Here is an 18,049-nt window from a genome sequence, read left to right as displayed (position 1 = left end):
AGCTTCTGATACCATGTATTTATACCCTAAATTCGGATTCATATTTTTCACGAATTCATCAGCCATTGCAGACTAGCACAAAAGATGTGTGCAGGTATCTGTTCTTTGCTCATCAAAATGAAACTGCTCAATGGCTAACAAATTGCTGTGTTTCCTTTTCAAGGTCAACAAAACTATAAACTGTAACTCCTTATTTCAAACGCCAATTGGATGTGTAGTTTTAATTGCTTGAACATTTGTGGTTTGTGATAGCCGCATGTGGGACAAACATGTATCCTTTTTTTATCTCGTTTCTGAAAACATTCCTACACTTTTAATTCAGTAACATTGAGTTTTCTTGACAAATAACAAAGAGCACTGTGTGAAAATAGTGCTTAGACAGCCATATCAGTAAATACACACACCTGCAAAATGAAATGTTTTTTTCCCGCATACATTTCTGTGTGTATTTGAAAGTCTGGTTAACTCCCTGTCTGCATGAGTTTAAATACGTGTGTATCTATATATATATATATAAATATATATCTCTCATAAATATATATATATATATAAAGTGTATATTGTGTGTGTGTGTGTGTGTGTGTGTGTGTATATATATATATATATATATATATATATATATATATATATATATATATATATATATATATATATATATATATAATTTTTTTTTTTTTTTTTTATATTGCAGGAGTACACACAACATATTGATGGCAGTAAGTAGGCCTTGTATGAAACCTATTTAAATGGTGATAAACATGAGTGAATTAAGTAATAAACATTTGTTTGCGCCCAATAATGTTAGAGGCTCACACTTAGTATAGTTCTCAAACATTAGGCCTGTATTATTAAAATACTGTGTTTTCACAAGGAAGCATGAAGTGTATGTTTTTTGTAAATACATCTATACCAGTTTAGATAGTACTATATATACATACACACACACACACACACACAGACACACACACACAGTGTGTGTGTCTGTGTGTGTGTGTGTGTGTGTGTGTGTGTGTGTGCATATATCCATACATACTACATATATATTAGTATAAATTCAGAGATGTTCTTGAAACAAGAACACATAAATGATTAAAGGACAACATTACAATGGCCAGCAAAGGTAAGTAATATTTAACACAAAATCCTGCTGTACACGTACTACAAGAAAGATGTTTGCAGTTAAATAGGTGCTTTTATAATTGCATGTGAATAATATGCACATGCAATGATTACTTCAAGTAACACACCCAAATGCAATGTTTTGCTGCACAGTCAATGGCAGCTTCTCTAAACTTAGCAACTGGCTCCTGGTGGACCATTACTGAACAGACGATTAATACATAAATATTTATAACACTATTCATTAATTACGAGTGTTAACATTTCCAAAACTTCACGTATACAAGAACGTACTTGAAAGTTTGGAAACAACACAGTCTTCAGCATACATACAATATTAATTAGATAATCTGAAGTCAACAAAACAAGGCCAAAGACATATTTTGTGAATTATATAATTTATTTTTTTTGTTCCTTTTGAGAGCGAGTAACAGGCCTGCTTGTTGTCTCTTGAATTTTCCTTTTTCGTTTGCCAACAACTTTAGCCACAACAGAGCCACTTTGAGTGGCCTCTGGCACTTCACGGGCAGGGCTTGTGGCCAGTGACTCACCTACAGGGCTTTTGGGCAGTGATTCACCTACAGGGCTTTTGGGCAGTGATTCACCTACAGGGCTTTTGGGCAGTGATTCACCTACAGGGCTTTTGGGCAGTGACTCACCTACAGGGCTTTTGGGCAGTGACTCACCTACAGGGCTTTTGGGTAGTGACTGTTCACGGACAGGGCTTGTGGCCAGTGACTCACCGACAGGGCTTGTGCCCACTGACACATGTGAGCAAGTTGGTAGACACTGCACAAGTGATGGTTGGTCTGTTTCATGTGTGTCTTTTGTTGTTTTTGACCAGAAACTGGTCAGTAGTAACTGCTTGTGTTTTGTTTTTGTGGCCTCCTTTGTAGGTGTCAGCTGCTGATTTTGTACTGATGGCAGCGGTAGGATGTCGTCAGGAACCTGCACAGCAATGTCTGCTACTTGACCGGTAACATTCGGACCTGGTGAATGAAGATCAGAAGCATGTGGTGAAAACTGACCAGCATGAACAGATCCTGCCTGTGAGGTGTTCAAGTTGAATTGTGGTACATTAGTCATTCTCAAGTAATTAGCTTGTGTTTGCTGAACAACTAATGCTTCGAATGAGGTGTTGATTTTTTGCAACTGTTTAGGCACTTCAATGAAGACTCTGTGGAGATGTGCCAATTGTGAAACTGTTTCTTCCTGCAGTGCAATCATCCTTTCCAGCACTGTCATCAGGTCAGAATGGCGACGATTTTCTGCTTCCACAATTTTTCCCTCAGAAGCTACAATTGCATCGTATGTGGTATTTGCTGGACGATTTGGCGGTAAAACAGTTTCAATTGGAACCTCTTCATGGTCACTTGCTTGTATTTGTGTGTCTATGGCGGCATCATCATCATCATCATCATCATAATCCTCATCATCATGTTCTACAAATAAATGTACACATTATTAAATGGCATGTTAATCTCTGCTGTGTTACTATGTAATTCTACTGTGTCATAAGTAACAACTAACATGTTTCCATACGTTTTATAACCTCACATTAAAAACTACCTTGACTTAAGAATAATGTTTGGACTCAGTATGAAATATGAGTGAATGAAAACTTGCTGTAAACTCACAACTCCTACATGATAGTTAACATCACTAACACAATACATGTTGCCTTACACTTCATTTTCACATACACTAAGTAATCCTATTTAAAGAAGATGTGCAAAACAAATAATGAACATGACAACATAACATATAGAAGAGCACATATTATATGGCCACCAACTGATACACTCACCTTCTAGGTGTGTTGAGCTGGCTGACCCAGGTGAAGACACTTGTTCTGTCTCAGGTGACACATGTCCTCCAGGGGCAACTATATTTAACAATAACATAAGTTTTACATTTACATGTGTAAATATTGAACAAACAGTTATTGTATGTTCTGTATTTATGAGTACCTAACAGCATCAGTTCCTTTACCCAAAATGTGTGTGTGAAAGTGAACATAAATAGTTGTAATAACAATGTACATGCCTGTGTACTTAGAAGTTTTGAGTTCCCTAACATACAACATACTATGGTTCTGCAGTAATGCGTGAGGATAAATAGATTAAATTTGTACATAAAAATCATATGTTGTGTAGTGATATCAGTATCATAATGTACATAACTATCATGAGATGACCATTCACAATGGTTATCATGAAGGTGGTCATATTGCAAAAAGTGTTGTTTTTGGTAGAGGATATGTGTGGTACATTAATATAAGATGTGGCACACCTGAATGTGGCTGTGACTCAACAAGACAACACATGCAGTGTGTGATAATGTGTCGTTGATAGTAGTTCAACTATAGATATGAGTGAACTAATGTGTGACGTACGCTTTGATAAGTAATGAGTTGTTGGGGCATTTAGTAGCTAAAGTTAAGCTTTCAAATGAGTGTGATTAACTTCAGTTGTGCTAGTCAGGTTGTAAGAACGGTATTCCCTTCCCCAAAAAGCCTAATCAGCCACACCTTTCAATTACTTGAAACAGGTGAAAATGGTGTGAACTAAGTTGACCCTAAAATGAGCCTGTAATTAGTGTGTGTGCTGAACCCCACCCCCTCTGTTGAAGTGTATGCTGTGATGAGATATTAATTGCAGCTGCTTTAACACAATGGTAGATGAGCTAAATAGTCGTGTGCAGTTTTTAAGTTATGAAAACAATGACATAACATATGATACGTGTGCCTCATTATGCTGTCTGTATATGACTTAAAGCAAAAATGGACCTTTTCATAAACAACTATAGATGTGTTAGTGCAAGTGATGTTTGTAGGCCGTTGCATGCAATATATTTGATGCATGCTTAAAATAGGCAGTAATGTCATGTTTGTCGGAGTAAAATAAATAAAATACACAATAATATTATACATATTTATGTTCTGTACCTGTAGCTAGTAATAATTTCTCATTAGCATGTGTTACACATGTGTACTACCCTGTTGTTCCCCATCTTCGCCCACCATCAATTGCTTCCACTGCAGCAATGCATTTTGGGAATTCACATGTAAATGAGCACGCAATGGCACGTGCTATATTAGTTACTGCTTTTAGTAGGACTACAACATATATGTCTATTTTGATATATATACATATACAGAATCAGATATATACATATATAGATGCAGGTATGCTTATATTGTGAAGACAGTATAAAAAGCAGTGTAAATATGCAAAATAACTGTAAGCAACGACACGCCTAGTACAGTAATATTTCTCACCTGGTGGAAATTGTGAGGGATAAATTCCAATATCCCGGTCACCAGGTAAGCCTTCCACGACGACGGGAAGTAATTTTGCCCGAAGCAGCTCCTCCAATGGAGTTAATATGAGACGTTGTGGTGTCGGCCCACCTCCAGTGCCAGTAGCATGCACGCGTTGCTGTTGTATTTTCTTTTTCAATTTTGACCTAATATCATCAAATCTCTTGTGACAATTCCGCTTGTCCCTCACATGATTCCCACACGCATTGACACCAATGACTATTGTGTCCCACATTTCTTTTCTGCTTGATGAACTTGTCCGCCCTTGAAAAACATATAAAATATATGAGGTAAATTAATAATAATAGAAGCACCAGTTTCCTACACTGCTAGCTGTTCCAAGAGATAGCAAACATGCTGTTTTAGGTGTAATATGTGAAGCACATGAGCATTCACTACTAAACCTATACATGTAAGCAAGGTTGCATTCATATTGTATGCAGTTATGGCAAATTGACCGCCTGTGTTTAGTTGTCCTTGTAAGGCATGATAAAAAGCTGTGTTTCCAGACTAATTAACATAGAAAGATATTCTGAACCCATATTTGCATATGAACAAAACTCAGATGACCTAGGATCACATGTATTTGAATAATAAATGTAAAGGTACACTTACCTAGTAAATGTCCATATATACTGTCATAGTGCTCCAGAATGCCAGTGACAAGAGCTGTATTTTCCTGGTCATTGAAGCGAGGATTACGTGGCTTCTCCACACGTTTCTTCCGAGCAGGTTTAGGGTCAGAGCTTGGCTGGTGCTGACTGGACTCTCCTTCTTCCAATGGAAGAGCCTCCAAAAGCTGCCCACCAGCAAGCACGCCACCACCATCCACCCCATCAGCAACTGCGCCACCAGCAGCACTCCCAGCACCAGCACTCCCACTCCTAGCACCAGCACTCCCACTCCTAGCACCAGCACTCACACTCCTAGCACCAGCACTCCCAGCACCAGCACTCCCACTCCCAGCAACAGCACTCCCACTCCCAGCACCAGCACTCCCACTCCCAGCAACAGCACTCCCACTCCCAGCAACAGCACTCACACTCCCAGCAACAGCACTCCCACTCCCAGCAACAGCACTCACACTCCCAGCAACAGCACTCACACTCCCAGCAACACCACTCGCAGCACCAGCACTCCCACTCCCAGCAACATCACTCGCACTCCCAGCAACATCACTCCCCTGAACAGTACGTTCACTCCGACGCGTACTCGCACGAGTAGCACTCCCACTCCCACCAGCATCACTCTTCCCACGCTTTGCGGGCATACTTCCAGCACTCACAAAAAACAGACAATAAATGTACAGCCAATCACACGAAACACTTCCACATATAAAACAAGACAAAGATGTAAACAAAACAACAATGGACAAAGCTCACCCAATACACAACAAGTCTCTCAGTCAATATGCAAATCTTCAATCAGCCAGCTCTGTGCGTCTCTCTCTCACTCCAAACAACACAGAGAATGATTAGCAGTACACGTTTAAATATGGCGTGCTATCCAATACATGCTTGTTTCGCCTGATTCAGCAAGATTTGTGATTGGGCAACCTAACAGCACCCCGCCACGCACGCCGATACACCTGTGTGTGATCGGCTAATCATCGTGAGAGTGGGCGGATTTGTTTTCGGGTTGATTTTGAATGTATTCTGCACTTACTGCATACGGAGAGGAAAAATCGCCAATAACATGACTAATCGGTAAGATTGCCGATTTCACATAATCGACGCTTACTGCATGAGGCCCTAAGTCTGTGTTGAGACTTGGGAAATGAAGGGCCCACTAGTGCAGTAACTAGTGGCCCGCTTTTACATTAAGCCTGACCAGGCCACACTGTGTCCAGGGACCTGGCACAGGGGTGATCTCCCTGCGGGGAGAGGGAATCCCACTCCATTGGGAGGGCGTACCTTTTCAAGGGACAGTACGGCGAGATGTGCGGCTGAGCTGATCGCTGCAAGGGGGCAGTTTGCTACATCAACAATAAAGATGCCCTGTTCAAAGACAACCCCATTGTGTGAGTGTGAAGTTACTCTCCAGTGGCAGTCACCACCAAGAAGAAGTTCCTCAACAGGACCATCTCCCTGCGGACGCAGAGATCCTGATGAGGTGGAGGCGCTGCACGTGATATAGGTAGGACTCGCACACACTACCTCAGCTGCCTGTCTGGAGTGACAATCCCCTAATACCATCATGCGGGAGACTCAGGAGTCCTGTTGCCTACAGGTGCACCACCAGACACGACCATGTAATGGGGGGCAGGTTAGATCACACGGGCCAATATGAGATTGGGTGGGTCAAGCTAGAGGGAATACCCATTACATATGTATAACCAGACACAAAACAAGTGACAAAACCATCCACCGTACAGTGTACAGCAGATAAAAATACCACTTGTGGGTACATTATTATGTCTCAGATGGGTCTGCAACCCAGCCTATCCCTATTATCTCTTGTCGCTCAAAGCTTCCACTACAGCCAGGGATTCTGCGCAGTGTGTCACCTTTTGCTCTGTCATTTTAATATGGATCCCTATGAGCTTATGCCTGCAGTATTACACAGCTTTTTTAGCACAGCCTGGGTTAAAGATGTGCAGAGCGCTTAAATCTACCCACAGACCGCTACTTCGTATTTATAAAAAATTATGTTAAATGAGTGAAGATAATCTGTTATCTTTCTTTGTATTTTTTTAACATCAGTCATGTACAGTAGTGTTAAACCTTTCGACAGAGTATTACCGTAAGAAGCTTCATTTGGCGAGCCTGCACCTTTCAGAGTGACTTCCGTATCCCAGAATGTTGCAAATTGTGTCATATCACAAAATCCTTTCTCTGTAAGTATATGCTTATTATTATTATGTTTGGTAGCAATGATTTTGCATCTATAATTGTTATTGAATATGTCAAGAACTTCGGATTTTTATCGTTACCAAACATCCTCTGTTATCAGGTGAAGTTTAAAAAAACGGTCCCAATAAGTTTGCATGCAAATTGTTGCACCCTAAATGACCCTACAAAGAGTGTGTACTGTGTGATAACAGTCAAAAAGATAAACTGTTAGGGAGTCATTTATCAATGTCTCATGGTTGCAAAACTGACAAAAAAAATACTGCAACATTGTAGGAGATGTGCGCAGATGGTAAAACCCTGGAGACGTTTTTAGGAGAAATACATGTTGGCTTTATTAGCTGCCAGCTTTAAACAGAGACAACAAAAAACAGACAAAGATGCTCAAAGCTACTTCCAATGTGACAAAAATACACAGTGCAATACCTATATATTCTCTTGACAAAAGGGTCATTACCCTTTTTTCAAGAGAATATATAGGTATTGCACTGTGTATTTTTTGTTGGGTATCTGTGTGTTTATGAGCTTTAAACAGAGAACAGCATTAAATCCAAAAACAAAGTTAGAAGAGAAAATAACAGCCATGCTAACCCCATGTAAGGGACTGACTAACACTTCAGCTGTCCCTATCTGAGAGCTGGATGGCTGGGCTTCTTACCAACCATTGACACAAGTGCAAGGAGAGATACTTGTAGGCAGGTTGCTCTCCCCATCAGTCCAGGGTCTGTGGTAGTGTCTGTGGGGTGATCCCTCTGGTGATTCCAGGGACCGATGCTGCTTGGAACAGAGTGTCTTTGTTCCCCTCAGATCTCTCTAGAAGCACAGACTCTCTCTGTGGTAGAGATCCCCTGCAGTCTGTGTAGTAATCGTTTAAGCATGCTTGACAAGCCAGGTGAAAACTGGTCAATTAACTCCTGCTGGACTCATCAGCTAAAAACAGGCCCTGTCACAACCATATTTATTAAAGAACAAAATCCTATAGGTTTAAAAAGTACAGTTTTACCTTGATAAATCCACTACAGTTTTGTTACTCCAATTTTGGAGCCGGAAGACTTTGATTAATAACACTCAATGTCATGTACAGAAAGGAGTACAGCATTGTGGACGTTTGCAGACTATTTTCAAGAGAAGAGTTTTAACCTGCAATACTGTACATACTGTAACAGAAATATGAGTGTGGGAAAGAAAGCAGCATTAAGCTAAATGTTTTAACAAAGCATATAAATATATAAACTGTAATCATCATTAATCTAAGGGGGGAAAAACTTGACTCAAAAGATGAAAACGTTAACATGTAAACAGAATCTTTATGTAATTGATTTATTTCTCCAGGAAAGTTAGCGCTTATAGACATATACCAGATCAAGTTATGAAACTATCCTTAATTCAAAACAAGAAGTCAATGCATTCTATATAGACACATGGTGAATTATTACGCCAACAGACAGACCTTTGCATGTACGAATACATAATTATAAATATGAGTTTACATATATTCCCTTTGTGTTTAAAATGAACTAAAGTGCTAATTACAGATATTTTGTTGACTTAAATAGATTTTTCTTTATGAATTTATTGTATGGGATTAATCTATAACATAGTGACATTTTAATTAGTTACTCTATCCAATACCTTTTTTAGAATTTAGTTGTTTTGCTTATTTTTTTATTTGTATGTGTTTGGTGGGCTTTCTATACCCTTCTGTCATTTCGGTAATTCAGTAATGTACTGTAGGTCCGGCACTTCCAGATGTTCTGTGTATATAATGTTTATCCATACTGCATACTACAGAAAAAGCATCATTATTTTTGAGAAATGGGATACTACTGAAGAATTTCATAATAAAATATACAGCAACCTTACGCCAGTACGGTTGCATACAAGGAATTATAGTCTCTTCCCCGTCTGTTCCCGAGCCTGCGGACATAGAGGCTCACTTTTCCATATTTGGTGGTTCTGTCCTAAATTACCTCCTCATGGCATCAGGTATTTGTATTGATTTGTATACTATGAGTGGTATAATGGTGGCTCAGACACTGTAGCTGGCATTAGTGGGTAGAGTTCCACATAAAATACCCAAGCATTCTACAAACTAATGCTGCATATACTTCTGGCCACTAGTTGCTCTATCGCAGCATGCTGGAATAAGCAGGCCATGAAGGGTCAGGTCTGTCACATACTGGATAAGATTATTGCATTCCTCAGGTAACACACACACATTTGCTCAAATATGGGAGCCATAGTTGGAAAAAGGAAGGGCTGGGCTAAATACAAATGTAGCACTGCTGTGATGGCAATATGATGGTTGAGTGGGACTGACCCAGCTTCCATTACTATTGAAGATCACATCCTGAATGGGCCCTGGGCAAACTCGTCTAAAAAAGAAGCGCAGCAGAGGTTTGCCTCATGTAGAAAAACATTTAATACTTTTTAGAGAAGTAATCTCATCTTAAGTGAGGTTGGATCATTTACTCGATTTCTGACTACAAAGTAAATTAAAATCTCTTTCAACTAGTAGCTGAAAGGTATTTATAAATTTGTCTCTAGCTTGGGTTGGATACAAATTTGAACATCTTTATAAAGAGCTATGTAAGATCTTTTTGAGTATCTATATGCCCTTCTAAAGCTAAACTTTCTAAATCCACCTGATCTTGACTAGTCACAGGTGAGTAATGAGACTAGAAGGTGACACAGAATAACTGATGTCTCTACTTTGTCCATTGACTCTTTTTTGGAAAAAAAAAAAAAAAACGTTTAAGTGTCAATTTATAGACATATTTATGAAAGTCAATATATAGCTCAAAAGTATTTGGAGCCACACGTGGAGAAAATGAAAGACCTTTCTTAAGCATTTTTGTGAATACAAAAAGGATGGGGGAGCACAATAGTTGGAAACAGGCAGTGTTGTAGAACTGGTAATCGCTTTTTAAAATAAAGTAGTTATATCCTGAGTGAGTGTGGTAGCTCAGGTGTCTAATGTGTAATTTGAGGGATAGACACACATGGGTTCGTATGTATTGGTGAAAGAGTAGAATAAAAGTAAATACAACTTACACGGCCTTGTGTAAGCCCAATCGCATCAAGGTTTCTTTTGGAATCCCGTGTGCTTCTGGTGAGGCTTTTCTTCTTGCGGTGTGGGTTCTTCTTCTTGGAGTATAGGTTGCTTGCTTCGTTGGTTCAGAGTGCCGCTCCAGGAGGATTTCCTCTCGTATAAACAGAAAGGAGGATAGGGTTAACACATATACATATATACGTCAATGTGGGGGAGGGGATGGTGTGTTTATAGACCACCATAAAAATATATTATACTCTTGCACTCACACGGGCTGGTGTGAGTGTGCTCTTATCTTGGTATCTTGTTTTCTTATGGGTGTTACCCAATTAGTATCAGGTGATGAAAGGGTGGGGTACAATGGTGTATATGGTAAAAATAACACAATACTCACACGGGCCAGTGTGAGTACACACTTCTAGCGGTATCTTTGTTCTTCTATTCCTGATGTAGCTGATGGTGAAGATGGGGTATAACGCATATAAAAGACACTAGGGTCTGGAGGGTACAAACTAACTTTAATAAAAATAAAAACAAAAACAGAAACCAACGTTTCTTAGGGAAGTAAAAGCAAAGGGGGGACAGTATGGTGTATAGTAGTAGGGGGTCCCGCCTTCCGCGTCCGGATGGGGAGCTACAACTACACCTCTGTCTCCTCTGTGATGTGCTGTTAAAATGTTCCAGGTAAAAGAGCAACGCGTTTCGTCCAAGTACTGGACTTCCTCAGGCTCTGTAGATGTGTTCCTGCTGTTTCCAGCCTCTTTTATGCCGGGTTTAGCCAATCCTGGTCGTTGTGTTAATTGCATTAATTGCAATCCTGTTCCTCTAATGCGACGGGACGTCGCCATCTTGTGATGTGCGCGCGCATCCCATCTTGTAGGGTGCGCGCGCATCCCATCTTCTATTGCAATGATTTGCAGTCCTGTTCTTCTAATGCGACTGAACGTCGCCATCTTGTGATGTGCGCGCGTATCCCATCTTGTAGGGTGCGCGCGCATCCTATCTTCTATTGGGTCGCGCATGTGTGGTGGTCTAAATAATAAAGTTTTCAGGCAGTACAATCGTATGTCCTTGAGCGTCTCAATAAAGTTCCGCCTTGTTGAAAAAAAGGGGGAAAAAAAAGAGAAAAAGGAAGAAAAGTTCGTGCGCAGTCCCTTGTATACTGCGTTATTGCATGTTCTGTATCTATGTACTTTCACTTATGACTAAATACTGAAGGGGTTAAAAGATGCCTTAAGAGTATCTTGAAAGGTGTTGTGTATGCCTCTGGTTGCTGCTGCATAAAGTATAAAGATTATACTGTGCCATAATTGTCTCGAGTGCAACCTAATAAAGTTGTTTATATGTGCTGAGTTGTGTGTCTATTCTTATATATTTATAGTATTATACAGTGATTAAAAATGTGATATATATTCTAAATTGTGTTTGCTCTTAAAAATAATAAGTATGATTTAATCTTGTGTATTAAGGGTCCAAAATATTATAGTACTAAATTAAGGTTAATTCATAAATAGTGTATGTTCTAATGTGAGTTAATTTAAGGAGTGTTAGGTATAATCTAGTATTGTGTTGAGAAAAAAGTGTTTTAGTGTTTAAAGTGCAGAGTGATTAAATTTATTATAATTAAATTAGATTAAATTGCCTGTTATAAATTAATGAAAGTAGTTTATAAATGGTACATATCATAATGTGAGTTACTTTTAAAAGTATTAAATAAAATCTGATCTTAATTAACTGAAGATAGGTGTTTTAAATATTTAAAGTACAGAGTGATTAGAAATACTCTAATGTGATTAGGTTTAATACCTAATGTGAATTGGTTGGAGGTAATGGTAATGGGGATAATAATAGAATAATATTCAAATAATAATGGTGAGCAACATATTAAAATGATGTCCTATGTGAGTGAGTATGACAAGTGAATTAACATGCTCTAGTTGTTTGCTAACCGAGTTTAAAACACACTGCTGTGGGAGGCAGGTGGAGTGGATAAAATCATGAAACAAAAAATAAAATAAAAATAAAAATAAAAAATAATAATAAAAAGCAAAAAATTATGTATAAAATATCCAAAAAATCTCTGCATAAAATCAAATGGACTAGAAAAAAGGCTCTGTCCCGGGTAAAAATTATAAGTTAAAAATAGTATACCATAAGATAAAAAATGAGGATCTATGGTTTAAAAGGCAGTCGTCAATAATGCAGTCCAATCCCAAATGGAGGAGAGAATTCCAGAGCTTTGGGCGGGTATATCTGTGGTTGGAGGAGAAAATGCAGGTTAGTGATCGCCTTAGTTTAAGCATACATGATGTCCAATGAATGGAATATGTAGGCCGTAGTCTGGGTGATCACATAAATGCCCCCAGATCAATGTCTATGTTGAGTCCTCTGGGTGTTAGTGTCTTCAATTTATATATCCAGAAGGTTTCTCGTTGGCATAGCTTACGCAGGCGATCCCCACCTCTCCAATTGGCATCTACCCTCTCTATTCCCTTGTATGTCAGAAGATTTGGGTTGCCCTCATGAAATACGCTGAAGTGCTTAGAAACACTGTGTGTCATTAGCTGTCTTTTTATATTTCCCATGTGTTCCAGTACGCGGACTCGCAAAGGTCTTGAAGTGCGGCCCACGTACTGGAGTCCACAGGGGCAAGACAATAGATAAACAGTGTGGTCTGTGCGGCAGTCTAGGTGTTGCTTTATCTTAAAAGTTTCTTTTGTAACGTTTGACGTGAATTCCAGTTTGTTTCCCTTTGCTGCTTGTTTGCACGCTTTGCAATTAAAGCAGCTGTGGAAACCTTTTACTGGGGGTAACCAGGTCTGAATTTTTGGTTCTTCTTTCTTGTAGACGCTGGGTGCTAGTTTGAGTTTAATGCACGGTGCCTTTCTAAATATGACTTTTGGGACATTGGGGATGTTGTCTTTGAGGACAGGGTCTTGTAGTACCACATGCCAGTGTTTTTTTATTATTTTTTGAATTTTCATGGCATCTGTATTATAAGTGCTAATGAATGGTGTTTGGAATTGTGTGTTGCCCTGTTTTGTTTTGGAGATCAGCATGTCGTTACGTGGTATTGTGTTAGTTTTGGTTACTGCTGATTCTATGAGTTCTGGAGAGTAGCCTCTTTCAAGGAATCTGCCTTTCAAAATGTCGGCTTGATCCTTGAAGGTGCTATCATCAGTGCAGTTTCTCCGGACTCTCCGAAACTGGCCAAACGGTATGTTATCTAACCATTTTGGATGGTGGCAGCTGGTCGTCATTAAAAAATTATTAGCATCCGTTGGTTTGAAGTATGTTTTTGTTTTAATTTCTGAATTTTCTATATATATGTTGAGGTCCAGGAAGTTGATATTTACCTTACTCTGCTCGGATGTAAACTCTAGATTGATGTTGTTTTGATTAATATGTGTGATGAAATCTCTCAGTTTAAGTTCGTCCCCCTTCCATATGAACAGTACGTCATCTATATAGCGATGCCATGAGACCAGGTTTGCGCTGAAGGGGTTATTAGACCAAATGTTGGTTTCCTCCCAGTCCGCTAGAAAAATATTTGCGTAACTGGGCGCAAACCTGGTCCCCATCGCGGTTCCGCACATCTGGAGGTAGAACAGGCCGTTAAACCAGAAAACATTATGCGTTAATATGAAATTGATGCCATCAATAATAAAGCTGCGCTGTTCCTCTGGAATGTTAATATCCTTACTGATGGCATTTTCTACTGCTTTAAGACCATCTGTATGTTGGATGCATGTGTACAAAGACTTCACGTCGCAAGTGGCTAACGTGAAGTCTTCCTGCCAAATTACATCTTTGAGGAGATTTATGACTTGGGTGGTATCCTTGAGGTATGATCTCCCTTTGATTGCATATTTCTGTAAATAGAAGTCTAAATATTCAGACAGGTTTTGGGTTAAGGACCCGATGCCCGATATTATGGGTCTACCAGGTGGCTTCTCCATGCACTTGTGTATTTTAGGCAAGAAGTAGAATACCGGTAGAATGGGCTTTTCCTGATGTAAATAGCCCCATTCTTTATCGCTAAGGATTCCTAAGTGTTTTCCTCTATCCAAGATCCTATCTAGTTCTTGTTTATGAATGTTTGTGGGGTCATTCCTTAATTGTTGGTATGTAGTTACGTCCCCCAATATTCTATTGGCCTCTAATAGGTAATATTCTGTGTCCATCACCACCACGCCTCCTCCCTTATCCGCTGGTTTGATGGTGATGGACCTATTGTCTGCCAGTTCCCTTAGTGCTGCTGTTTCTTCTTTGTTGAGATTATTTCTAGGGTTCTTTTTATCTTGCGACAATTTTTCAAAGTCCTCTAAAATCAGTTGGTGGTAAACCTCTAGATAGTGTCCCTTACTGCCAATGGGATTAAACTTTGACTTTTCCTTTAATCCGGAATGTACAAAGTTCACTCCCTCTTCCCCTGCTGATATTGGTGTGTTTAGGGTGTCTCTAGTCACTGCATCCCTATTTAGAAAAAATCTTTTCATGGTAAGATTTCTCAAGAATTTATTCGCGTCCATGAACATTGTAAAGCCACTTGGTTTTGTTGTAGGTGCAAAGTTAAGGCCCCTAGCTATAACTGCATGTTGTGTGTCTGTTAGTGTGGTTTTACTAATATTAAAAACTCCTTTTATCTTTGGTATTTCTTTTGGAGCCCTCCTTCTCCCTCTCTTTCCTCTCTTTCTCTTTTCTGTCCTTTCTTCCTTTCCTCCGTTTCTGGTTCCGCTAAAGCTGAGAATTTGTTTTTTAACGGGGGGCGGTGTGGTGTACTTTGCTCTAAAAAAGCCACTGATGTTCCATTTTTTGTTGTTCTGTCCCATACGGGGCTCCTAATAGGCGATCTAACGGGTGATCTACTTGTACGTCTTACCCTCTCTGGTTCCCTATCTCTATGCCTTGAGTGGTCTCTTCTGTCTCTAAATTGTTCTCTTTCCCCTCTCCATGGGGGTCTTTCCCTTTTATCTTCCCTTTCGTGGTGTGGTTTATTATCCCATCCCTGGCGTCTCTCCTGACTGTGATGATCCCTTCGATATTGATCTCTCCTATCTCTATGGTCATATCTCCTTTCCCCCTCCCAGTATTGTCGTGGCCTTTCTTGGTGATAGTATCTATGGGGAACATACGTTTCCCTCTCTTGTGGTGGTCTTGGTCGTTCTCGCTCCCTCCTATTGCTATCTCTTCTTCTTTCTGGACTTTTTCTTTCTAATTTAGCGGGGGACTTTCTTTCTCGTTCTTGGTTTTCTGTGCGATTAGTGGTTTTAATGTCAGTGGAGTTTGTGCTAGGTCTCCTCGCTTTGTGTGTGCTTCCATCTCTACTCTTATCGTAATTTCTATTTAATCCACTTTTATCCCATTTCTTGTTGTTGGTATATACTCCCTCTGTGTAATCATCCTCATCTCTTTTAAATTTGTTATTCTTGGAGATGATTAAGTCCCTTTCTATTTTGTCTATTTCTGTGGATAGTTTTTTATTTCTTTCATGGAATGTGCTACAGTGTTTTAGAGGTTCCAATTTGATTCTTATCTCATTTATATCTTCGTCTAATTTTTTAAGAGTAATCTGGTGGTGTTCGATTAATAGTTTTATAAGGTCATTACCGCAGGTGTCTAATATGTTCTCCCACCTTACCGTAAATTCAATTTCCTCTAAATCGAAGGAGGCTTTTTTGCTGACTCTTAGGCCTCTTGGTATTCTTTTGGCCTTAATATACTCTTCTAAATAGGCTTTGTCTAGTAGTTTTTTAATCTCCTTTTTCAGGAGTTTGTCTAGTACATCGAATTCCTCATTTATAACTTCTGAGTCATCTCTCTCTTCGGTTATTTTCATAATACTCTCCATATCCGTATCTCTTAACAATCTTTTTTCAAAGATGTTAGGGGTGGTTACTGTGGTTTCCATTTCTGTGGTATCCACTTCTATAAATGTGGTTTCTAGATCTGGATCTGTGATATTAGAGTCTGATTCCATGTTTTAGGGACCAGTTTCTTAAAAGGTGAGAAGAGCTGCCTACAGGTAGTGTGGATACTAAATAAGTTGTTTGTGGAGGTACCCGGGCGCTATCTCTGTATGGCTTATTTGATGTGCGGAGGTATAAAAAAAAAAGTTGTGGTGTAATACTGCCTGTAAGTAGTTTTCAAGTGGTCTGGAGGGTACAAACTAACTTTAATTCTACTCTTTCACCAATACATACGAACCCATGTGTGTCTATCCCTCAAATTACACATTAGACACCTGAGCTACCACACTCACTCAGGATATAACTACTTTATTTTAAAAAGCGATTACCAGTTCTACAACACTGCCTGTTTCCAACTATTGTGCTCCCCCATCCTTTTTGTATTCACTGCCTACAAGGGTCCTGGATAGATCCTGCTGGGGTTCCGAGTCACAAGAGGATACCACTTGAAAACTACTTACAGGCAGTATTACACCACAACTTTTTTTTTTTTATACCTCCGCACATCAAATAAGCCATACAGAGATAGCGCCCGGGTACCTCCACAAACAACTTATTAAGCATTTTTGTATCTGCCTCAGTTAAGACATATTGAGCAGAAGAGAGAAAAACGGAGCACTAAATCCAAACCGGCAATGCCAGAAAAAAGTTCAAAGATGTGTTCCCATAAATAAAAGCTTAGACAAAAAACCACATCTAAGCGTTTCGGACTATTGCTAGTCCTTTATCAAGGTGAATAACTACTTACCCCCTTGGAGTGTCATTTATACAGAAAAGGAGACACAGGCGCACCAATCGCCGATACTTCCGCGTGTGTCACGTGATGAAGACGTCCGACGTCATCACGCACGGACGCGTCACACACACGTGTAGGAATCAAGTCCGACAGCATGGGGGGTGCGGCATAGAAACAAGACAACCACTAAACAAAGCAATGGCTCCCAAGCATCAAACACTACTCCCCTAGATGGAGTCGAGCGTGAAACCCCATCGCGCCCATCGACGTGACGTCATCACGTCACGTGACGCGGCGTATGACGCAAGCATGTCATAGAATCCAATTTAAATTGAAAAGCTTTATTAAATTTTAAAATCTAAACACTCCAAGTGGGCAATATCAAAGGAAAAGAAAAGCGACATGCAAATATTAAAATAACATAAAAAGAACATGAAAAAGTTACGTAATAATGAAAGAAATAAAACAATTAGAAAATTATTAAAAAGATAAACAACCTTTGATATTGGCCAAGAATATCGTAGTAATGAAGGTAGTGCATTGGGCAGTATAGTCATGAAATACTAAAGAAGATACATATAAATATATATATTAAATCCACAGAGCCCAATGCATTTAAAAAAGTAAAATGAGACTGAACAAGAGCATAATTATAATCAATAATATTCTTAGTAAACATATGTTATGTCAATCATGTTATAAAATTCAATAACTAGAGAATATATAAATCACATCAATTTTATCACATAGACTGTAATCTGTCAAATAATTGATATAAATGATTTGAGTGAACATACATAATTATACCATGCTCTATACAAAGACATCCTGAGAATTGCTAAAGAATGCAACACACAAGATGCTATAAATAGCAACAATTGGAAAACAGTAAGAATAAATCATTTAGGTGTCAAAAAGAAAGGGTCCTATGTCCCAATCAGAATTTAAACCATATGGGGTGCGTGTCTGTAGTGTAAAAATCCAATATAGTTACCTTTTATT

The 18,049-nt window shown here is 39.2% G+C and overlaps 1 protein-coding gene across 1 annotated transcript; it reads right to left on the bottom strand.

Annotated features, from left to right (window-relative positions):
- Nucleotides 1-1,376: 1,376 nt before the first annotated feature.
- LOC142494729 (uncharacterized) lies at nt 1,377-4,744 on the bottom strand. Its single transcript, XM_075599163.1, has 4 exons — nt 4,400-4,744; nt 2,927-3,004; nt 2,197-2,561; nt 1,377-1,412 (listed from the first exon to the last, which is right to left on the bottom strand). The coding sequence occupies exons 1-4, from the start codon at nt 4,674-4,676 to the stop codon at nt 1,377-1,379; spliced, it is 756 nt and encodes a 251-aa protein (XP_075455278.1). The 5' UTR covers nt 4,677-4,744.
- Between the last annotated feature and the right edge of the window lie 13,305 nt (nt 4,745-18,049).

The sequence above is a fragment of the Ascaphus truei genome, chromosome 5 (assembly GCF_040206685.1).
Source record: "Ascaphus truei isolate aAscTru1 chromosome 5, aAscTru1.hap1, whole genome shotgun sequence".
NCBI classification, from domain to species: Eukaryota; Metazoa; Chordata; class Amphibia; order Anura; family Ascaphidae; genus Ascaphus; species Ascaphus truei.
The sequence above is the reverse complement of the archived record's forward strand: the minus strand, read 5'-3'. Positions and strand labels throughout refer to the sequence as shown.

Excerpts from the sequence above, each read along its gene's own strand:
- LOC142494729 (XM_075599163.1), bottom strand. The coding sequence starts at position 4,676 with ATGTGGGACACAATAGTCATTGGTGTCAATGCGTGTGGGAATCATGTG. Across the intron at positions 3,005-4,399 it reads TCCCTCACAATTTCCACCAG|TTGCCCCTGGAGGACATGTG; the intron begins GTGAGAAATATT and ends TGTTAAATATAG. Across the intron at positions 1,413-2,196 it reads ATTACTTGAGAATGACTAAT|TACGTTCTTGTATACGTGAA; the intron begins GTACCACAATTC and ends CAAACTTTCAAG.